The sequence below is a fragment of the Pipistrellus kuhlii genome, unplaced genomic scaffold (genome assembly GCF_014108245.1).
Source record: "Pipistrellus kuhlii isolate mPipKuh1 unplaced genomic scaffold, mPipKuh1.p scaffold_m20_p_9, whole genome shotgun sequence".
NCBI lineage: Eukaryota > Metazoa > Chordata > Mammalia > Chiroptera > Vespertilionidae > Pipistrellus > Pipistrellus kuhlii.
Window position 1 is genome coordinate 419,987 of NW_023425595.1, and position 24,240 is coordinate 444,226.

At 43.5% G+C, this 24,240-nt stretch overlaps 1 protein-coding gene and 1 non-coding gene across 19 annotated transcripts in view; one reads left to right on the forward strand and one right to left on the reverse strand.

Annotated features, from left to right (window-relative positions):
• Positions 1 to 664: 664 nt before the first annotated feature.
• TRNAA-AGC lies at positions 665 to 737 on the reverse strand. Its single transcript has one exon. It is a non-coding gene; the product is annotated as a tRNA-Ala (tRNA).
• A 12,268-nt stretch (positions 738 to 13,005) lies between these two features.
• Positions 13,006 to 24,240, forward strand: part of PPP6R3 (protein phosphatase 6 regulatory subunit 3) — a 56,986-nt gene continuing 45,751 nt past the window's right edge. For 12 of the 18 annotated variants that reach the window (XM_036426150.2, XM_036426151.2, XM_036426152.2 and 9 more), the window contains exons 1-4: positions 13,006 to 13,238; positions 18,239 to 18,425; positions 21,475 to 21,612; positions 24,004 to 24,069. In XM_036426150.2, coding sequence (XP_036282043.1) covers positions 13,012 to 13,238; positions 18,239 to 18,425; positions 21,475 to 21,612; positions 24,004 to 24,069 — 618 coding nt within the window. In that variant the 5' untranslated portion in view covers positions 13,006 to 13,011. Of the gene's footprint in view, positions 13,239 to 18,238; positions 18,447 to 21,474; positions 21,613 to 24,003; positions 24,070 to 24,240 lie in introns of all 18 variants that reach the window. The other 6 variants (XM_045577883.1, XM_045577884.1, XM_045577885.1 and 3 more) reach the window with 1 other exon arrangement.

Here is a 24,240-nt window from a genome sequence, read left to right on the forward strand (position 1 = left end):
TAAACCCAAGTTCCTCCTCTTGTCCTCAAGGTCCTGCACCCCCCCACCATCCTGCCCTGTCCCTCTCCCACCACCCTCCAGCCGTCCCAGCCTCTCTGGCGCTCCCAAGCCGCACCTGGACGTCTCTGGTCTCTCTCCCTGCCATCGGGACCCGGGAGCCGGCGGCCTGTCCTCCCTGGCCAGGGGTGGACATGCCACTTGCTCTGAAGGATGCCCGCCTCCTCTGCGGCCTGTGTTGCTCACCACTCACCCGGTGCTGCCCAGGTGGTGTCTGACGCCCCCCGCTGCGCGTGAGCCAGGCCCCCCACGGGCCGGGCGGCGCAGGCGCTCGCTGCAGGGCGGCCCACGAATGCAGAGCGAGCTCTGCAGCCCGGCCTCCCCGCACTGCGCGCACACTCGTGGGCGTGAAGCTGCGTTCCCCGCACTCCCGCTCGCCCGCTGGTCGCGCTTTTGGGAATAAGGCAGACTCTTAGGAAGGTGCACAAGGAGGGCTCCGGGTGGGGTGCTCCGGCTCGGAGAGGAAGGTCGTGGGTAAATCCTTCCGTGAGACAAAAGGGACTCCCTACTTCTTCCACCACACGGTTAGGGGAACCTGACCCCACTCATGGGGCAGCCACCTTTTTCTTTTGAGGGAATCACCCACCTCCTTCATAAAATGCAAACGTGGAGAATGCGGGCATCGATCCCGCTACCTCTCGCATGCTAAGCGAGCGCTCTACCATTTGAGCTAATTCCCCAGCTCCGGAGAACTTCCGCCGCGGGCACACATTGTGGCTCACGTCATCACCGGTTTCCTCCAGACCCTCCGGTCCGCCCGCCCATCTCGCCACCCCATTGGTCCTCTTGCAGTTCCTAGCTCCACGACCACGATTGGTTTGGCTCAATTGAGTTTTTTTAAACAGCATTGGCTATCGGATTGGTGGTCCGACACGTCCATCTAGGGGAGCTCCTACTGTTGCTACGGCGTAAGGGAACCCGGCTGGGTGTCTCCTGGTTCCTGATTTGTTTCTCCAGACGCCCGGGGGGTCCTAGAGATTCCAGATCCGTCAAGTCCCTGGGAAAAGAATGCGCCTCTCGCGCTTGACTGACGGGTCCTGAAAGCCAATCACAGTGAGTGCAACGGGGCACGCTGGGCGCTCCAATGGACTGCAGGGGGTGGGAGAGGACGGCCAATGAGCGTGGGGCTGGAGGCGGGATCAGGCTCGCCATTGGCCGTGAGGCGGCCGGAGGGTGGGAGGGGGGGAACTCAAGGCCTGCTTGATACGTCCGCCATTTTGGGCGCTTCGCTGATGGTGTCGGTGAGCGCGTTTCCCGCCTGAGCGCAACTAGCGGCGGGTCGCGGGCACCTCCAGGTAGTGGGGGGTGGGGGGGTGGTGGGGGACGGAGGAGCGGGTGGCGGCTCGTGGTGCTCGGCACCCGGACGGCGGCGGCGGTCCCTCCGCCCGGCCTCGGATGGCGCGGGGAGGGAGCGTCCTGGCCCCCTCCCCTCCCCCCCGGAATTCGCCCGGCGGCCGGGGAGGCGCGGCGCTCAGGCTCCCCTGACCGTCCCCGCCTGCGCCTGTCAGCCGCCCCGCTCGCCAGCCGCGGGCCACGGGGTGGGACGCTGGCCCGGCCGCGGCGAACTTTGCGCCGGCAGCGGCGGGGCGGACCGGACCGGACCGGACTCGCCCCTAACCCGGCCGGGCCGCTCCGCCGCGCTCCGGCCTATCGGCTCCGGCGCCGCCCCGCGTGCGGGCCCCCGAGCGTGTCAAGTGGAGGAGCAGCTCGCCGCAGACTGGCGAAGACCATTGTTGGACCCCGTCCCCCGGAAAACAAGTTCTGTGGGTTCCTGTCCACCGGCCGCAGCCTCTACGGAAAACGCGAGCGCTCGCTCCGAGTATTTAAATAGCCGATTTTTTTTAGCTCGAGTGTTGTGACTCGAGCCGTAGAACCGCTCGCGAACGCCTCCCCGGAGCCAGGGGGTGGGCCTTCGGGCGGCTGGGAGGCCCTCCTCCTTCCAGAAGCCCGCTCGTGCGCTGTTCCCTCGGAGGGGTCTCCGCCCCAGACACCGCTTGCTCCGGTCGCCGCTTGGAGTTGAGGCTGTCGGTGCACGGAAGGAGCCCTCGGTGATGTCTCGGTGCCCCGAGGTTTCAGCCTCCAAAGCTTCCCGTACTTCACGAGTTTTCTCCTCCGTGCGGGTCCCCGTAGAGTTTTGTTTATGTTTTGCTCTCATGGGAGGGGCCCTTGGTGGTGGTTCCTTTCATCCTCCCAGCACTGGACACACGAAGGTGGTGTCCCGCTTTGGGAATTTTTACTTCGATTTTGCCCTCAAGGTCATGTCTGTTGCAGGTAGACAGCAAAGTGGGGAAGGCACTCCAGGCTTCCAGCCACTAGGATGTGTCTCCTAAGCGGTGGTGAAGTTGGAGCTCTCTTCGCTCTGGAGGTAGACTTGCCTGGGTTCAAGTCTTGGCGTCGCCACTTTGTAGCTTTGTGACCTTGGGCATGTTACTCAACCTCTCTGCTTCCTCTTATAATGTGGGGATAATAATAATAGTGTCTGCCAAATAAGTTTGTCGGGAGTAAGTGAGTTCGTGCATAGAAAGCAACGAGGAAAGGTGCCTAGGATGTAGAATCAGCTTAGTCATTGGTGGCTATTATTAATTTAAAATTTACTTTTAAATGTTTAGGAATTTCTAGGAAGCCAAATGAGTGTGTAAGCCCTGCCTCTTGGTGAAAGTCTTTAGAAAGCTCTTGAGTAATTTAACAGTCAGCTGGGCTGAGAAAACGAGATTTTCCCCCCTTCTGTTTTTAACTCATTGAATTGAATACGCATTTCCAGGAGTAATGGTTAGTGGTGGTGCATCAGAGCCTTCTGTGTAGGAGGTAGTTACATAAAGAAAAGCCTATGAGGAACTCAAGTTGGATTCTTTTCCTCTGACTTTTGGATTTTACATCCTAAGTGATTGGCACCCAACTCGTGAACTCCAGGACTTCTCAGTGTAGTTACTGTGCATTGAGGTCTACTTCAGTGAAGGTAGTTTGGAAATAACTGTTGTCCTGGATGGATGCATTTCACTGTGTCTGAGGGAACGCCATCCAGCCAGTCACACACATACTCATAGTTTCTCAATTCCTGCCCCGTGCTCTTCTCCTTGGTACTGGAAACCATGCTCACTCCCCCTTGGCATTCTTGCTTGGGACCTGGCTTGTGCTGAGAAAGTGTTATTTTGATAGACTCGGTCTTATCTTAGGTAGAGATGAGCATCTTGCTGGTGTAACTTACCCAGAACAGGAAGAAGATTGTTTGGGATTAGAAAACTAGCTTTTGTGTGAAGTATAGCAAAAAAGAAAAGAAAAAACTTGCTAGCTTCAGTTAACTACTTGAGAATTTGAAAGTCGGACCATAGCTGGATGTAAAATGAATAGTAATAAAATTAAGACTTGACTGGGTGAAGTTTGCTTAGCTTCTTTAAGTTTTTGTATCAATTCGGTACAAATACAATGTTATTAAATATAAACCGGTAGCTCTTCTTTAAAACAGTATTTGTGGTATTTAGTTTGTTTCTATGATAAACTTGTGTCTTTCAGTTTTATAGTTTAGAATAGATCTTTGAGAGGCAGTCTGAGTATATATTGGTCTAAAATTTTACAATGTTTGTAATACGGTTTGTATTACGCTTAATAAGAATGAATGGTAGTGACAGTGAAACTCTAACAGTCTTCTCAACTGAAACTCAACATTGAGTTTTTTCATAGAAAGCACAAGAAGCTGTGGTTTGGTCCTCCTCATAAGTCAAGACCTGAGCCCCAGTGTGGGCTGAGTAGTGCTAGCTACTTTCGTTGGGTGAGATGGGCTGAAAACAGAGACCTGGCCTTTTGGCTTTAAGTAGCTTTCTTCTTATTTTTCTTTCTTAAGAGCACCTCATATGATTGGTTTTTTATTTACTCTAGATGAGTGCTTCTCAACTGGGGGACAATTTTGCCCCCAAAGAAACATTTGGCTATATGGCTATATATATATATATATATATATATATATATATATATATATATATAATTATATATAATTGATTTTAGAGAGGAAGGAAGAGGGAGATAGAAACATCAATGACGAAAGAGAATCATTGATCGTCTGCCTCCTGCACATCCTACACACACCACACTGGGGATGCAGCCTACAACACAGGCATGTGCCTCCTGGTTCATTGAAGCTCAACCACTGAGCTACGCCGGCTGGGCTGGAGATATTTTTACTGTGGGCAATGGGCAATGTGCTATTGGCTTCTAGAGGGTAGAAATCAGGGTGCTGCTAAACATCTTGTAATGCACAGGACAGCATTTATTACCCCCCCCCCCCCCCTACAGGCACACATTATCCAGCTCCAAAATCAATAGTGTTGAGGTTGAGAAACCCTGCTCTAGATAAATGCTAGCCTGGCCTCCTTTAGAATCATTTGGGATGTGCCCGCAACCAATGTACGTGCCCTTGACTGGAATCAAACCCGGGACCTTTCAGGCCTCAGACCGACGCTCTATCCACTGAGCCAAACCGGTCTCAGCTAAACGGTGGTTTTTGAGTTTTGTATCTTTTGCCCTCACCTTGCTTATCATCTGTCAGTTCTGTTTTTATATACCAGCTTCATCGTTACCTTTTTTTATTCCCAGGGAGTTGGCCCTGTATCAGTTTGCCAAGTCTTCCCTTTGAGGGCAGGGAGGCTTCTCTGCTTAACCTTTCACACAGTGACCGTGCCAGCTGTAAGGAGGGGTCCTCTGGGCCTGGACTCTGACATAGGTAGGTGTTTTACTGCTGAGAAGTAGGAGGTGCAGTAGTAGAGAGAAGGGCAGAAATCCTTTTCTCGTACACACTTAAAATTTAGGTTTAGTTTATTGAATGGAAGAAAGTAGTGTAAAAGCTATACAAATTTTCAGCAACTTAATGGTAATATCTAGACATATAAAAAAGTTCATGCAGACGCTTTCTAATCTTTTGGCTTATGGTCATCTACTTCTGATCGTCATTTATTTGATCAGAAATATATTGAGTCCTTACAGGAACTGTATTAGGGATTCACTCATGAACAGGTACTTAAGGACTTGGGTGAGACAGGAATGAAAAGAGATACAGTTTTGGCTGGGAGACCAGATAACAAAACTTAATAAATTTTACTAGTATGTGGAGTAAGTAGCCTCTTAATGAGTGGCCCTCAAGGCCTCAGAGGAAAGAGCTTACACTGTATTTGCTGGTTAGGTGGTTGAGATTGCCGGAAGTCTTTTGCCAGAGAATAAAGGAGTTATACCTTTGTTTCTCCTATGTATTAAGTGGTTTTGTTGACTTGTGTCCTTGGTTGGGTGTGTCTTAAAAAGCAATGCCATTTTTCCCATGCTGGTTTATGACAGATATTATCCTATATAATAAAAGTCTAATATGCAAATTGTCCCTTCTAATGGGTGTTCTATCAGGACTTCAGCCAGTAGGTGGGGCCAGGTCAGCCAACCTCAGGACTTCAACCAGGGGGCAGGGTCAGTTAGCCAACCTCTCATACCTAGCCTCTAGTTGATCTATAATGTCTTTTGCTCCACTGATATTGGTTGTCAGTCAAACTTGAAACAGTGACTGGCTCCATACTTATCAGGGCTTGATGCAGGTTTATGCCAGACATCCTTGAAATTGATGGTGCTTCCAGTGGGAATGGTTTTTTGCTGTAGTCTGGATCTAGGTTGACTGGAGATTTGTTTTTGTGGCCTTTTGGCTTTGGCTTAGGTTTAGTTGCCATAGGAACCCCTTTTCTTCCTCCCTCCCTCCCTCCCTCCCCCTTTACTTTTCTTTCCTGGGAGAAGGGGAGATATTATAATAGTTACTAGTTGCATTAATCCCCAATTTACTTCAGTTTTCGGATGATGATGAACTGACATCTGGATACCAGGTAAATTGACTAGATGGTAAAGAAGCAAGTAAAAGGGATCTTGGCAGCATTTGAAAGGCTTTTACTTTAACTGGGACATTTTTATGTCACAGACTTGGCAAAGAACTGGTTTACTCTGAGTAGAGGCGGTTTACTACTTGTCACATACACCTGGCTAGTGTTGACCTGTTTTATAAGTACGTATTAGTGAAGACTGCATAGTCTGTGAATTTATATAAATAGTTTGACAAGTTATTAACATCTTTTTACTGATAATAGGAGGCTCTGATTTTGTACTTAACAACTATGGAGAAAACTAGGGTACTATTAGTTCCAGAATTCCTTATAGTGGAATATATACTGATTTTGGTTGGTTTATGTGCCCCAGAGGTTAACTGCCATTGAAATCTGGTGGCCTAGAGGGAAGATGAGTGAAAGATTGTTTTTTGGTACATTAGAGAGCAGAACTAAAAAGGCTGCAGAAAAAATAAAAATTAATAGTGCAGAAGTAAGTATGATTGAATGTTGAGTGGGCAGACTTGGAGAAAGCTGTGTAGACTGCTAGCTGGATTCTTTAATTCTCTGTATGAGGATGCATATCTGAACAAGAGTGATGGTGTGGAGACCCTTGGCCAAGAGAAAGCAGTTTGCTGAGAACTGTGGCACTCTGAAACCCTAATCGGATAAGTAAAGCAGCTGTGTTACACTCTCCACGAGGCACGGTGCGTGTGGCCTAGTAGTTAATGGGCATTGGTTGGACCTGGGAGAAATTGGCCTTTAAAAAAAATTTTTTATTTTTTATTTTGGTGCCCTGACTGGGAATCAAACCAGCAACCTTCTAGTGTACGGGACAATGCCCAACACCTAACCAACTGAGCTACACTGGCCCGGGCAAATCTGGGCATTCATTCACAGATGGGGGCAGTGGTGGAAGGAACATTGACAAGTATTGACTCAGGTGTTTGGGGCTTCCTTTCATGAGAATCATGGTTTTGGAGCTAGAATATAACTTAGATTATCTTAGAGAAAAATTTAGGCTACGCTGGAGAATGGACATGTGATTCCTTAGGGTTTTGCTGACTACTATCCTGTTTCCCTCCTCTCTGTAATTTAAAAGAAAAGAAGAATTCACAGGAAAGTTAGATATAATAATCATGTGATCAGCAGGGAGAAAAGTAAAGCAGGGGAGTGGGTAGGTGGGTGAGTGGGGGCTGTTTGCAGATGGAAATATGGTGTTCCGGGTGGGCCTCCCTGAGAAAGGGGACCCATGAGGAGGTCAGGAGAGCCTGCGGCTCTGGGTGTGGGTGGTGTGGGAGGAGAGCCTGGTGTGCCTGAGGTCCTCAGAGGGCAGGAGGGAGAGACAGGAGGAGGAGGCCAGGCTTGTTGGCAGGAGAGCCCCAGGGAGAGTGGCAGAAGATAAATAAGGTCAGAGGGATTAAGGTGGGATAGGAGGCCATCAAACAGGCTTTCGTTAGTTTTGTCTTTTTCTTTGAATGAGAGATGGGAAATTGTTGTGTTTTGAGCAGCTGTGTGATGTGAGATCTGATTCATTTTTTTAAAAGGTCCTCCTAAAGCTCTGTTAAGCATAGCTGTCTTGCCCAGCCAGTGTGACTCAGTGGTTTAGCATCGGCCTGTGAACAGGTCATGGTTCAGTTCCTGGTCAGGGCATATGCCCAGGTTGCGGGCTTGATCCCCAGTGTGGGGTATGCAGGAGGCAGCCCATCGGTAATTCTCTCTCATCATTGATGTTGCTATCTGTCTCTCCCTCTCTCTTCCTCTCTAAAATAACAAAGAAAAAAAATTATATATTTTTTAAAAGAATAGCTGTCTTTCCAAAACCGGTTTGGCTCAGTGGATAGTCAACCTATGGACTGAAAGGTGCCAGGTTCGATTCCGGTCAAGGACATGTACCTTGGTTGCGGGCACATCCCCAGTGCGGGGTGTGCAGGAGGCAGTTGATCAATGTTTCTCTCTCATCGATGTTTCTAACTCTAACTCTCTCCATTCCTCTCTAAAAAAAAATCAATAAAATATATTTTTTAAAAAAAGAATAGCTGTCTTGTGCTGTTGCAAAATAATGGCAGCTGGGACTGACAGGAAACACAGGTGTCAGAGAGAAGCAAGCAGTTGGATTCTGGGTGCATCTTGAAAGTAGTGACAGTTGATTTGCTTAGAGTGAGTGAGGGATAATGATACTGGGGATTTTTGCCTCTGTGGGACTTGCCATTTATGAAGAAAGGGAAGACAGGGAGGCAAGGTTGTGGAAGCAACCCGTGTTAAGTTTGAGACTTTTAGAGTCCACTGGAGACATGTAGGATTAAGCCTTTTGAAGTTGAGGGGGAAGGTAGAAATCTGAGACACACTTAAGTCCTGAGATTGAGTGAAAGCACGGAGGACTGAGGGCTGAGTCAGCGAGGGAAGCAGGGCTTGTGAACATGCGAGCCCATGTAAACAGTGCACCTGTGCAGCCAAGGAGAGTGTTGTCCTGGAGGAGGGAGGGAGACCTGTGCTCAAGGCTGTTGCTGTAAGGTCAGATCGAATGAGGGACAAGGCCTGTTTGGAGGCTTTGGCAGCACTGAAAATTGATGACCTTGACATCAGTTTTAGAGGATGATGCCGGAAAAACCTGGGAAGGAGGGCTCATGAAGAACTGAGAGAAGAGGACCTCAAAAAAAGAAAGCTTTTTATCAGGCTCCAGGACGCTGCAGTGAGATTCGAGACTCAGAAGGTTTTGATGAGATGGGAGAAATTACAGCATTTTTGTCATGTTGATGAGAAATGTTCTGTACAGAGTAACCAACTTGAAGTGGGAGAGAGGGCGCTTGCTGGAGCCTGGCTTTTGGGAAGGCCACAGAGGATAGGCCGAGTGGAGAGTCCATAGGCTCTCGAGAAGAGGGAAAGCAGAGTTGGGATAGTGGGATCAGGTGGACTTCCCAGTGGAATAGGAAGGCATTGTCGGTGAAAACGAGGGTGAGTAGGGGCTAGGGAGTGTGGGGGGAGAGGAGAAGGTATGGAATAGTTTGCGGTTAAGTATGATAAGATGAGTGGATTAGCAACCTGGAATGGCTTAGCTGAAGAGAGTGATCTGAAGGAAACAGCAATTGTGTTCTTTTTAGAGGAGGCAGAGTAGACGTGCTGTGTTGTGCTAGAGTTTTTGCCCCTGCCTCCTCCTTCAGCAAAAGTGGCAATGCCAGAAGAGGTCAAGGAAGTGAGTCTACTGGTGGGGCATGAAGTCAGAGCTGGGAAGGGAGGAAGTGAGGGCCTGTTGGTAGTGAGGGTTGTCAGCAGTGATGCATGTAACTGTAGTTCATTCCTGTTCTATGTCCTGTTTTAGACTGAATACATCTCATTTTATTTTGTCCTGTCATTGGAAGGTAGGATTGTTTGCAGCAAAGAAACAATGATAAAGAAACAAGTGCAAAACATTTCTTTAGAGTATAGACCTTGCAGGGTAGTGGGACCTGTACATCTTTAACTTTAGTAGCTGGTGCAAATTGTTTTCCAAAATGATCGCCCAGTTTACCTTCCTACCAGCACTGTTGTTCTATATCCTTGTTAACCCTTGGTGTTGTCAGACTTTTATTTATTTGCCAGTTTGTTGGGTGTGAACTTAAATGCCATTTTCAAAAAATAATGTCATTTTCAAAAAATAACAGCTTTATTTATATAATTCATATTCCATAGAGTTCACCCATTTAAAGTATACTAAAAATTTAGTGTGTTTTAGTATATTCACAGAATTGTGTAATCCTCATCACAATCTTATTTTAGAATATTGTCATCACCCAAAAAGAAACCTTGTACCCAATAGTAATTTCTGTCTATAGATTTGCCTATTCTAGACATTTCGAATTAACGGAATCATACTATCGGGTCTAGTAATAATTAATGTCGTTTTTAAACATTCGTTTAAAATCTTGCTTGGCGTTGACTTGTATTGACATAACCTTCAAACACGTGGTATCTACAGAACGTGTGAAGTGCAATTAACAAGTTTTGCTTGAAAAAGTTTGTGTTTAGTTTGGTTTTTGTTGCAAAACTAGGGCTAAGAAGATGGCGGATGAAGAGCATTTTCGGCACTGCATGCTTTACGAGTTCCAATTAGGAAGAAAAGCAAGTGAGGCTGCAAAAACCATCTGTAGTGCTCTTGGTCAAGATGCAGTTAGCGCCAGAAAATGCCAGCGTTGGTTTGAGAAATTTCGCGAGGGAAATTTTTCGTTAGATGACAAGAGTGGTCGAGACTGTGTGTCCAATTTTGATCAAGAAGCTCTTCAAGCTCTTTTGGTGCAAAATCCTCAAATTACCCAACAAGAGCTTGCGACAACTTTGTTCACAAAAAACAATTTCCAATCAATTGCATGCACTTGGCAAAGTCCAAAAGTTTGGAAAATGGGTTCCTCATGAGTTGACCGACAACAACCGTAATCAGAGTCACAATTTGCAGTTCGCTCCTCTCTCGTCAAAACCGTTTGCCGTTTTTAGAGCAAATTGTTAACGGAGATGAAGAATGGGTGCTGTATGTTAATTTGAAAAGGCGGCCTCAATGGTTGGACAAAAATGAGGCTCCGCAGCCCATGCCAAAACCTGACTTGCATGCGAAAAAAGTGATGTTGTGTGTTTGGTGGAATTTTAAAGGAATTCTTCATTATGAACTTTTACCATCTAACCAAACCATGACCAAAGATTAGTCCCTGTTTATTATTTCTGGTGACACATGAAGGTATAGTGCCCAATTGGAAAGGTTAGCCCAAGCTTTAAGAGAAAACCCGCACTGATTAATCGGAAGGGCGTAATTCTTCACCACGATAACGCACGACTGCATACTGCAAGAATCACTGCTGAAAAACTGCGCCAGTTGGAATGGGAAGTTCTCCCTCAACCTGCATATTCTCCTGATATTGCCCCTTCCGATTACCATTTGTTTCGTTCTTTGCAAAACTTTCTTGGAAAAAAATTTAATAATGAAGAATGCCTCAAAAATGCATTGACCGAATTTTTTGCATCAAAATCACAAGAATTTTACAACAGAGGGATTAAAATGCTTCCTGAGCGTTGGGCACAAGTAGTAGAAAACAACGGCAACTATATTGTTGATTAAATTTTGTTGTATTGTTTAAATAAATTCGATTTAAAAAAGTATTAGAAAACGACATTAATTATTACTAGACCTAATACATATATAAATGGAATCATACAATATGTGGTCTTTTGTGCCTGGCTCCTTTCACTTAGCAAAATGTTTTCAAGGTTCATCCATGTTGTAGTGTCTGTCACTATCAGTACTTAATTGCTTTTCATTACTGAATGATACTCCATTGTATGGCTATACCACATGTTATTTGTCCATTCATTAGTTGATAAACATTTGGGTTTCCACTTTTTTACTGTTATTAATACTATGAGCATTTGTGTACAAGTTTTTGGGTGGACATATGTTTTTATTTCTCTTGTATACTTAGGAGTGGAATTATTGGGTAATGTGGTTACTATGGGTTTTGAAGAACTACCTGGTTTACAAAGTGGCTATACTATATTATTCTTACCAACACTACATCAGGGTTCTACTTTCTCCATGTTCTTGCTAACATTTACTATTTTCCATTAAAAAAAATTGTAGCCATTTTAGGAGTGTGACCTGTGGATCTCACTGTGGTTTTGATTTGCCTTCCCCTAATGATAATGCTATTGAGCATCTTTTCATGTGATTATTGACCTTTTGTATATCTTTAGAGGAAAGTATTTAAAAACATTACCCATTTTGTTAATTTGTTTTTGCATGGTTTTAATGTTCTTTTCTCTGGTTACTAGTGAAGTGAAGTATCTTTTGGCTTCTTGGATTTCCACTTTTGTGAAATGCCTGTTTGTCTTTTTATTTAGTTTGATTTTTTTTTATTTGTAGGAATTAACATATTCTGTTTAATAATCTTTTATTAATTATCTGTATGACAAATCTCTTCAGTTTCTGAATTGTCTTTTTAATGTATTTATGGAATCTTTAAAAAGTTGCTATTGAAAGCATGGAATAAAAGGACAAAAAAGGATCTCAGTGTTGTAATCTTTCCTTCTAGTCTTCATGCTATACAAGTAAAAGAGAAAATATATTTTTGGTTTATAGGTAGTTGTCTTTTAAAAGGTTTTATGGTTTCTCTTATAAGTTTTGTACATCTTTTGTTAGATTTATTCTTTAGGTATGTTATAGGTGGAGGTTTTTTCTATTGTAAATAAAATTTTTAAGTTGTTTTCTATTTATTGTTAAATGGAAATGCAGCTGACGTTATAGTATGTATCTTACCAAACCCTGGTTCAGGAATTCTGCAGTGAGAACCTTTGACAGATAGGAATGACTTGAATGGTCTTATCCCTAATCAGAACTTTGGTCATCTTTTGGTCAAAATTGGCCTTTGAGATTGTCTAATTATGGCAGCTTTAGAATATGTAGTGAACTCTGTTTCTGTTGTAACTAATAAGGACCTCTTTAACTCAAAGAAAACAAAGTTCGTTTTGAGGAGAAGAGGCAGGAACATAGCATTGTGGAGTCATTGTTTTAAGTTTGTCAAGTGGTTTTCCTAGTAACTGAGAATTGGTTTCTCTTGTTCCTCAAGAATTAGGTTCCAGGTTTTTAGTTTCTTTATTAAGAATTGCAAAGATTTTGCCATTTTATGACTTCCAAAGTTTCAGCTGTGAAAGTGCTGTTAAATGGCTAAAAGTGCTGGTTGGTGGTGGTTATTGATGTATTTAATTCTTTAGTATTCTGAAGAGTAGTAGATACTTAGGTCTCAGTACTTGTCATTGTTGCTTAAGATATTTGTTCTGTGTAAGAATGTGTTCATCACCCTTAAGAAAGGGTTTACTTCCTTTCCCTGAAGTAATTCTTAAAGTGTAGATAGGATGATTTTGCAGGTTAAAAATCCCAAGATTAACATTGTTTCAGCATTTCAAATCAGATTTTTGTTATCAATAAAAACTTTTTTCTGAGAAGGAAAAAATCCTGCTTATTTAGGAAATATTTATAGTTTTAATGTGAAACTTATTTATGACATTTTAGACTGTAAAACTGATCTGAAAGGAAAAATTAATGTGAAGTTGAAATTTTATTTAAAATACTCTCTGCATTTTGTTTTAGACCAGCATGTTTTGGAAATTTGATCTTCACTCATCATCCCACATAGACACGCTTCTAGAAAGAGAAGATGTAACACTGAAGGAGTTAATGGATGAGGAAGATGTTTTACAGGAATGTAAAGCTCAGAACCGCAAACTTATAGAGTTTCTGTTAAAAGCAGAATGTCTTGAAGATTTAGTCTCGTTCATTATAGAAGAACCACCTCAAGACATGGATGAAAAGATCAGATACAAGTAAGAAATTCAGTGTTCTCTTTAGGGTGGGATTGAAGATATGGGGTGTAGAGTATTGTTTCTCGTCCTGCAGCTGCTGCAGACGGTTTACGTGTTTATGGTCGGGAGTGACGGGCTAGCAGAGGACCTCATCTGTTCTAGAACTAAGTCCAGTGAAATGACGGGATTTTTAAAAACAAGGGCTCTGTATTTCACTCAGGGGGGCAAAGTGTCCTGTAAGTAGTGATGAAGTGTCTTAAAATAGGAAGATAGAGGTTGTGTGACCATCCAAGATCACACAATGAATCTAAGCTGGGGCTTCGGTTCTGAAGAACCTTGTGGATAAAATAAAATCTGACCTTTTGTTAACTGAAAGTAAGGGTGTGTGTCTTGGTGAGTATTCGTGTCACTACATTTAAGCATGTAACACCTTGAATAACTGTAGTGGACTTACCTACTCACTAGTTTCACCTGCTTACAAGGAGAATGTTAGTACAGTGGGACCCTTTGTCTGTAAAACTGAACTGAGAGGAAAAATTAATTTTTCCTCTCAGTTCAGTTTTACAGACTTTGTCACTGTCTCTATGAAACTGTATACAGACCCCTGGAATATTTCATATGTATTGGAAGTATTGGGTTTCAGTTATTTTTCCATCTCCAACTATTGAAATATTTGGTTCAACTCCCACCCTTCCCCCAAGAAAATAGTACAAATTTAGGAACGAAAAATTATTATGTGCTAAATAAACTTCATGAACTAGGAAGAATTATGGTGGTTTATTTATTTTATCCTCCATCTCAGAATAAATAAATATATTTATTTTTTTTAAGGGAGAGAGGGGAACATCAATGTGAGAGAGAAATATCAATCAGTTGCCTGCTGTATACACCCCAATCAGGCATTGAACCAGAAATCTAGATGTGTGCCCTGACCGGGAATCGAACCTGCAATCTTTTGGTGTATTAGAGATGACGCTCTAGCCAATTGAGCCCATTGAGCCACCCGGCCAGGGCAGAAAAATTATATTTTTTAGTTGGTTATCTTTTGTCCTTTCTTTTTAGATAACTTTTCATTTCTTCGTGGTGAGAATTTTGCTGTCAGGGAAATAATAATTATTAATGTTTTTAGTCATGTTCTCTGTCAGCCATGAAGATTGACAACTAGCATTCAGTGACAGCCTCCACTCAGAGATCAGTGTCTGAAAAAAGAAAAGGAAAGAAATTTGGTGTCAGAAATACTAGTATATTCTCATTCTCAAGAGATAGACACTGTGCTACTTTGGAATTCCTGCCATGTGGGGTGCTGCTTGTTTGGGGCTTATGCTGGTGGGAGACTCTGTGGTGTGGGCTTCAGATCAGACCCTCCTGGGAGGGGTGTGGCCCTCCCCTCTCAACAAGCGCTGAGACCTTGTGGAGGGGGCTTGCCCTTCCGGGTTCTGATTCTTTCTGTCCTGAAGCTAATATTCTTTAACTGGGGAAATGGAGGCACGCCTATGGAAAGTGCTTATTTTGGCAAAAAGTAGTTGTGGCTTTTGTTATGCCGTGCCAGCAGTTTGGTGGGGTTTTTGTTTGTGTTTTTCTGGTGGCATTTTTGTTCAAAAGGAGGTGTGCCTCCCCTGGACCCAGCCTTCTGGATGGCACCATTTCAAGAGAGCATAACCTGGGCAGAGCCGTTCTCTGCTGTGCTTCTGGCCTCGGCAGTGCCATCAGCTGTGCATGTTACATTAGAGCTGGATGACTCAGGCGACAGGGTTAGTATAGAGGGCTTTTCCAGTGGGATCTGAAAGCTTTTCAGAGTTAGGATTGACAGTAGTCATCTAAGGAAATTGAGACTGGTGTTTTATAGTTTCTGGATGATGGAGTGATTACTGTGTATTAATTATAAACTCATCACTATTCTAACTTGGTTCGATGATCATATACAACGTATTAAAGGATTGTCATTTTACACTAACCTTTTTAATTCTAATGACAGATACCTAATTTTAAATAATTTAGCATAAATTTGAACTAACAGAACTTTAAAAATAGGCCCTTAGTAGAAGTATAAATCCAAAAACTAAAATACTGTTTTAGTCAAAGTTCCCACAGAGGGACTGGACTGCAGACTTCTAGAGGCAAGAGGAAAACCTGGAGGGGCTGCTACCCTGAGAGTCGAGGGCAGAAGAGCTTTGGGAAAAAGGGACGGGACAGGGACAGGGCTGCTGCCTCCTGGCCAGGAGATGGTTGGTGTTGGCATCGAGGAGCCCATGGGCCCTGATGAATTGGAGACAAACCAGGGACAGCTCTTCAGCCAGTTTCCTAAAAAGGGGGCAGCGGAAGAAAGGGGGAGCTACGGCAGATGTGGAGTCAGGAGAGGGTGGCGTTGGCTTTCCCCCTAGATCAGTGGTTGGCAAACTCACTGGTCAACAGCCAAATATCAACAGTACAATGATTGAAATTTCTTTTGAGAGCCACATTTTTAAACTTAAACTTCTTCTAATGCCACCTCTTCAAAATAGACTCACCCAGGCCGTGATTTTTGTGGAAGAGCCACACTCAAGGGGCCAAAGAGCCGCAGTTTGCCGACAACAGCCCTAGATGGAAGAAATAATGGTGAGAGAGAGAGGGAGGGAGAGAGAGAAATAGAGAGAAACATGAATGATGAGAGAATCATTGATTGTCTGCCTCTGACACGCCCCCTACTGGGGACCGAGCCCAAAACCCCAATATGTGCCCGGAACTGGGAATTGAACCAGGACCTCCTGGTTCATGGGCCATTCATTGCTCAACCACTTGGGGTATTTTTGAACTTGTTTAATGTTGAGGGGGCGAAGGTGTAGCCTCAGCCTGTTCAGAACCATAACTTGGAGCCTTGTCTGTAGAACCCAGGCCCCACATGTGCTCTTCTTAGGCCAGATCACACTCTCAAGTTACCTGCGGGAAAAACGGATGCCGAATTTAAAAGACGACCTGTGTCAGAATTTGGAGAGTCTGCCTATACATTTGGTTTGCAACTGGGGTTGAGGTCTACTGCCTTTTACCAATCCTTTATTTGCCAGAAACTTCCAAATCTCGGCAGTTGAGACAATGTGCCCCCAAGCCCTATAGCAGCATTTCAGCTCTTCTATAAAGAAGAAAATAAGAAGGAATAAAAACAGCTAACACTCATTTACTCTAAGCCTTTCTTCTCAGTATTTTGTATATATTATTCTCCCCAGTGGAGTAAGGACTATTATCTTAACATTACAGATTTGGAAACTGAGGCCCAGAGAGGTTAAGTAACTTGCCCATGATACAGATTATAAGTGGTGGAGACAGATTCCTAACTTCAATGATGTGACTCTAGAAATCATGCCTGTAATCACTAGATAATGATAATGTCTGTAATCACAGCAAAATGGCGACTTTATGTTACGGCATCTATATGCCAACACGCGAGGAAGGTTTTAATTTGATTGAGCCATAAGCTTCCAGAAGTGGCTATTTGATAATGTGATTTTTGTGCCCATGCACCTTCCAGTTCTATTGTCTCTTCAAGGTTTTTTTTTGTTTTTTTTCCCCTCTCTCCTTGCAAAAGTTCATTTGGGGACATTTTCCTATTGCTCAGTCTTCTGACCTCATGCCAGACCCCCTCAGGTGCTTAGCTTTCTGGTCTGATGCCAGACCCCCTCAGGTGCTTAGCTTTCTGGTCTGATGCCAGTGGCCTCTCCAGCCAGGGGCTTCCAGACAGGCAGCCACTTGCTTATATATTCTAGCCCCCAGTCCTCACCTCCCTTTGTCATACAGCTGCTTCTGGCTGTTCTGTCACTTCCCTGTCCTGGTCAGCATTTGAGCTTCCTATTCCTGATGACTAGATGGTTCTGGATCCTGGCTGCTTGACAGGGAGGAATAAAGAACAGAGAAGGAAACTGTGGGTTGGGGAGAGTACAGTCTACACAAGCCTGGCAGTCTCCAATGCTACTGAAAGCACGAGAAATTGTGGTGAGAGAACCCAGTGCAGGAAATGGATCTACTGCCTGTTTTTCAGACAGAGAGGAAGAGAGAGAGTGAGAGGGCTCGTTGGTGCTCAGAGATAAGCTAGCTTGAGGGGTACAGGTACTTTTAGTGCTGGAGTCTGTAGCAGAGATCTGTGTTCCACAGCATTGAAATCTGATGGTGGATTTGGTCCCCAGAGACCTTGGAAGACTGGTGTGGAGAGAGTGTTTTGTTGTTGGTATTTTTTTTAATTAAATATATTTTTATTGATCTCAGAGAGGAAGGGACAGAAAGAGAAGAGAAACATCCGTAATGAGAGGGACTCATTGGTCAACTGCCTCTTGCATACCCCCAATTAGGGATCAAGCCCCAACCTGAGCATGTGCCCTTGACTGGAATTGAACCCGAGACCTTTATGTCCGCAGGCCTATGCTTTATCCACTGAGTCAAACTGGCTAGGCCAAGAGTGCAATTTTTTATACATAGCTTCCCACCTAGCTCACTCAATCAGATGCCCTGTTCTCTAGTATATTAGAATATTTATTCTCTTAAGATGTGATATAGATTGAACATTTGAGAAGCCCCCAAAACAACTTTCTGTACCATTTGTAACCCATATGAAATTAGAAGTGGCCAGTCTAGGGACCTAAATGTGTCTTGAGTACAGTACAATGTGCTGTGTGCAGTTTGCTGGAAACCAGTGTCCCTCTTGGTTGTTTTATAAGCTGTGCCAGAGTAGCTATTGATGACTGCAGCTCAAGCCTTTTTACCCGTCCCTGCAGTATAACTTCCTTCCCCCTTTTGACTCCTCTGAGTTCTAGGTATGTTCTAGTTTTTTTTTTTTTTTTTTGAAATGTATTTCTATTAAAGCTTGGTTTAGGAACAGTATTTTAGACACAGAAAATTCACTTTAGAGGTTGGACAGAATAGGTTGAAATGATTTTGTAATTCTCAGAAGATAATTTTCCCCCCACAAAATTTTAGGAAGCTTTTCTGATTTGTATGTTACTTTGTGCAATTAAACTGTTAATGTAGATGATGATACAAGTATCCTATTCTTCTAGGTATCCAAATATATCTTGTGAGTTGCTCACTTCTGATGTTTCCCAGATCAATGATAGACTGGGAGAAGATGAATCCTTGCTAATGAAATTATATAGCTTCCTCCTAAACGATCCCCCCTTGAACCCACTACTTGCCAGTTTCTTCAGCAAGGTGCTAAGTATTCTTATCAGCAGAAAACCAGAACAGGTAAATATTGTTTTCCAAAAGGTAAGTATTAGGGCTGATCATCACTCTGAGATGATCCCCAGTAACTTTGTTGCTTCAGTGTTCTGAGTGTGCTCTAAGTCCAGCTTTTATAAAAATATATTTTATACCTTAAGCATTCTAAATGTTTGCTGACTTAACATTGATATACACATTAATATGTTCTAACTTTACATTCTTTTCGAAGTGCCTCACATCTCGGTTTTTTAGTAGACTGTGGTTTCCTTTTTTTGACAAGTAGCTAGAAGCATGAGAATGCTACTATCTGTGAAGATGGCATGATGGTGTGTACTGAGCAGTTGAGTGTGTGAGTAGAGTCCTAGTGACTGTGGTAAAGTAACAGTTTTTTCCCCTTGGTGATTACAAACGAAGCTTAAATAAAAAAGGCTTTCTTATAAATGGTTTATACAAATGGTGGTAGTTTCTATTTTGATTCTACTAAAAAAAGTTTCTCTTGAGACATCTGGGCATAGACTGTCATGTACCTATTATGTAGCTTTGCTGTAGTGATTGGCAGAAATTCATGCCTTATTGTTATGGCAGAACTCCCCACCCTCCTCCTCCTCCTCCTCCTTTTTCTTCTTGTTCTCCTCCCACCCCACTTTGTTTGCTTTTTAAATAATTCAAATGTCCTTGGGAAATTTATCTCCCAAGTATCAGTTGTATATGTAGTGGTTCTCAAATGTGTGATTCCAGGACCAGCAGCATGAATACCTGTTGAGACTTGGTTAGAAATGCAAGTTTTTGAGCCCCATTCCAAACCTACTACTCAGACTCTCTGGAAGTTGGGCTCAGCCATCTGAGACTTTAACAAGTCTTCCAGATCAGTGGTCGCCAACCTTTCAGGCCTCACGGACCACTGCTTGGCAACTGTCGTTCCAGATGACTGATGCATGCTACAGTTTGAGAATCACTGCTCTCATCAGTATTGGTGTGAAAAGCGTCTGCTGACCATTGTTTATGATCCCCTTAGAGAAACAGGCAGCCAAGGAGTATCGAGCCTCAGATGCCCAAGTATAAACTGTCAGTCCTGCCAGAGTGCAGCGAGCAGAGGTGTGATGACAGGGTTGCAGGTGGTCAGACCTGTGGGGCCAGGCATCTTTCATGGGGGAAAGCAGGCTCCAGGATCCGCCTTGCTATCTCACATGTGGAGGGACTGGAGCTATTTTAGGCCTAGTGTGTCTGTCCTATGCCAGGGTGAAGTGGATACATGTTTTATTTTAGAGAGGAGGTCATTCTTTCATGTCTTAACTGAGTAGGATTACCTTCTTAAATGTATTGGAATTGAGGTTCTTTTTTCTTAGAGAATCCTCCCCAAATCATGATTGCTCTGATATATTGTCTTTCTGTCTTCTGCCTTCTGATGAGAAATACTATAATAGGACTGCTGGCTGTTACAGGAAAGTTCAAGTCACCCCACAGCCTAAATTACTAGTCAGTTCCAGATGGTTGTAGTGACTATTGAAACAGGTCCTGGTTTTCAGTGTCATGAGTGAGAATGCACTTGAGTGTTTGTGAGCTTTCTGAGTATTTATGTTGGTCTTCAAGGTCAGATATAGTATCTGTGTAAAGATGATGGTACGTGCCAAATAAATGCCGAGAAAAGGACCCAGTCACTGCTGCTCATTGTACATCTTGGTTCAGGACTCCTTGAATGAAAACAAGTGGATTCTATAGCCCTTGGCCTTTTAGCTCCAGGAAAAGGGTCAAACCAGCACCTCTCTAACCTTTTGGGAATTATGAGGGTAAATAAAGATTTCCCATGACATGATGAATTAGTAAGGAATATGCAGCTGTTAAGTAATGAAAAAAAATCAGACTCAACCTGGCTTAACTGATACAGACATTTATTAGCTCGTTGAGCATAAAGTCCATTTGTAGGGCACGTTCATTGTTGGATGACTTAGAACATCAAAGGTGTCATCCTCTGTATAGGAGATATTGCTGTCTGGCTGTGCCTTTGGGTTCCGGATCTAGTGCTTTTTCCTCCTCCCTCAACTGTGTTTTTAATACTATTGTGTGACTCAGTTGTGAGTGGATTCAGTGTGTATGACTTCTTGAGGGTTTATTACAACATTTAACATCATTGTCTAGAAAAGCCACATGGGATTGTCAATCCTGCACTTACACCTGGTTCTGTGTGTGAAGCAGGTTTAGTTGGCTATTAGACTTCTCGTGGGATAATAGCAGGATCATGGCTTTGGGGACATATAAATCTAAGTTTAAATTTCGGGACAGCCACTTGAGCCTTGGTTTCTGCAACATGAGTTAAGCAACCCCACCACTGGGGCTTTTGAGAGATTTCAGTGAGACTGTTACAGCAGCTGCCATGCTGGGCTGCTGCTTCTGGGACTTGTGAATAGATGATTCCTGCACAGACAGAAACCAGAAGTACACAAGGGAGTATGGGACAAAACAGTCTCCTTCTTCTTCCTGTACAGAAAAGACCCAGGTGGCAGGGATGTAACTTTATTTCTGTCGTCATGGTCTCGGTATACTGTCAGCCTCTGCCACAGTCACTCTCCTTGTGTGAATCTGATCAGGTGAATTGCTAAAATAAAATCCACGTGATGTTTCTATAGCAGGTGAGTTAGTCACTTTGACTGATAGAAAAATCTTAATGTTTTGAAATTTTTCTCTCTCACTGGCTAGAGTATAATTAGGATTTTAAAATATGTATCTGCAATTTAGTGCACAGTCTAATAATAGACTTGCTTTATGTTCATAAACTGAAATGGTATATCTTTTTCTGAATTAATAATTAATGAAAGTGAACAGAAATAAAAGATTCTGTGATGGTGTATTTGTATTAGGGAATATGTGATAATTTGGGAGTTTTTCCCCCAAAGGGTTTTTGAATAGCATAACAATTAACAGGCTTCCCAACTTGACATCTTGTTATGAATTCAACATTTGCTGTTCCTCCACTCAACAGTGGTGATAGGATTTTGGTGGGGGCAGGACTGGCAGCGTTCTAAAATTTCTAGTTCTCAGGCTACATATTTTTCAGTTTTGGTTTGTTCTCCTCTAGATTGTGGATTTCTTAAAGAAGAAACGTGATTTTGTAGACCTTATTATAAAGCACATAGGAACGTCAGCTATCATGGACTTGTTGCTCAGGCTCCTGACATGCATCGAGCCTCCACAGCCCAGGCAAGATGTGCTGAATGTGAGTAGAATTATGACTGTCCTTGAGCGGGGTGAGGAGAGGCACACATGAACCCACAGGCTGCTGTCCGCTGGGGTGGGATTCCTGGGTTGGTAGAAGGTTATCTGGGAAATCAGAGTGTAGGGGTCAGGGTTGGGCAGAAGGTTGTTCCGAGATAGGAAGAGATTCAGATGTTGCAGGATTAAGGTTTCAGATGTGCACACCCCTGGGTTTCTGGGATGCTTCCTTGTGGGGCCTTCTGTTTCGTTTGCTGGCTGGTCAGGGGGGTAAGGAGTTAGAATGGGCTGAGGATTTGGCCAGGTAGTGAAAGCAGAAGTATGACTGCTAATGAGCTGCATCTCATTTGAGATGCTTTGAGGCTTCTTTCTTGAGAAGATGGTCACATCACAAAGTTACCTCTACAAGTCAAAAAGGAGAGGTGTCTATTTCCGGGGAATGAGGCTTCAGAAGTAAACTTTCTAAGAGCATGGGCTAAGGAGAATGGAGCTTATTTCCAGAAGGGCACATATTTAAAAATTTGGGGAGATGATTATTTTAGGATACATGTGCCTCTTGAGCAGGATTTGGGTGGAAAGAAGGAGGTGTGAGTAACTTGAAGTTTCCCATAGACCTTTGTCTTTGCCTTCTTATCTTCTGTCTCTCCTTGTTCTCTTCTTGCCTTCTTCCAGAACCACTTCCTAGTTCATTCCATCTTAAATACTCAACCTCGAATCTTAGAACTTCTTTCTTTCTCTGGAAATGAGTTTTAGTGGGAATGCCATCTTTAATTGAAGAAGGAGAGACAGGAGCATTTGTCAGTTGATGCCCAGGAAAGGGGATGCTCTGCAGAAGTGGTGTGTTGGTGTGGGTGGGAGGATCTGGGCGTGGGCGTGGGCTGGATAAGTAGAACAAGGTAGAGGTCTACTGAGAACCGTGCTCACGTGAGGAAGCCAGTTGGTGGACCTAGGGAGTGTCTTGGGCCCTGCCCATGGAAGGGCCCTGAGTTGGAACACTGGTTCCTTTTAGGTATGTTTTTGTACATGTGAAAAAAGGTTGAAGATTCAGGGAAGACTGTTGAGGGCAAGGGGGATGGTTACCTTTATATTTGGATTATTACATGGGTACATTTTTGGTATGGTTTTTTAGAAGGAATTAGAGGGATACAGTGATAGGTAGGTAGTAAAGGCATAAGTTAGGGGAAGGGTAGCTAAAAACTCCAAATGACTTTATTTGGGGGCCCACTATGGGGGATCAGTCAAAAAGTATGCGTGATATGTAGCTACTTGTTAATAGATATGAAGGCAGTAGGGTGAGGGACTGACGAGTGATGGTCAGAACCCTCCTCCCCACCCCCTTTGTACAGGCATTACCATCCTCTGTTTTAGGAGACACTATAGTTACTCATGGTGTGGTCCCAAACATCACCTGAGAGCTTGTTAGAACCCAGAAGCCCTGCTGAGTCAGCTCTGCACTGAACAAGACTCTGGAAGGGTGATCCCTTTGCACACCCTAAAACAGATTTTAAACTGCCAGGTTGGGCCTCTACCTTTGTTCCCCAATAGCAGTTGTTCACATTTCCTTTGGCATGTTTCCTTAAGAAGCTGGAGACAGTATGGACAGTATTAGGGTTTCTAAACCTTCAGTAAATTTAGCTATCCTCCCATCTCCTTTAACCTTTTTTGGGGGAGGCGTCCTTTCTAGAGGTTGAGCATCTCATTTATTATGTTGTTTCTGTTCCTTGAGGAGCTGATATTACACAAACTGAGTTTTTACTTATTCTTTCTTATGTTCATCTCCTCATGTTTTCATTTACAGCAGTATTTCATGCGTGGCTGAAGAAGAGACTGTATAGCCACAATAATAGCTCTTTGCTAACATGTGACAGGGTAGATAAACTGCTTCTGTAGTGCTGCCCCCACCTCTGCCCCTCTCCCCCGCCCCATGTTTCCTGTGATTGTTTTGGTTTCTGAATTTAAAAGTTCATAATGTGTTTTAAGCCAAAAGTTCATCATGTGTTTTAAGCAGTACTAAATATTGCTTTTCTCAGTCTTTCTGAAGCTCTTCTAATGTAAATACTCTTTTATAGAAAATGTATGAATTCCATCCCCCAACCTCCAATAACCAAAGTTCAGACCTTTGAGTTATCCCATGGCTAGGAAGCTGACATACAGAATTTTCATTATGTGGGCATTGTAAGTTGGGGAGTACTTGGAACTGTTGGTTACTGTTAAAATGATATATTCACTGGCGTTTTCCTTGGGGGACTTTTAATTTCCTGTAGTGTTCAAAGTCCAGAGAAACCTGTAACATTCTACTTAAAATGTGATGGATATTTCCAAGTATGTTAACCTTCATTGGGGCTTGAACAAGAGCCACGCATTGCTATGATCACTTCTACAATGTGTTTTACAGTGGTTAAATGAGGAGAAAATTATCCAGAGGCTTGTGGAAATAGTTCATCCATCGCAAGAAGAAGATGTAAGTTCCCTTGTCTGACTGTAAACTGATTTTTTAAATAAAAAGAACCATGTTTATTCGGGCATAGAGCATAATTGCATGTAATGTGAAATGGAGGCAAGGTAGAACAGTGATAACCTAGCATTCTTAAAGTTGCCAATTTTCTAAACACTACAGGCTTTAAAAATACTA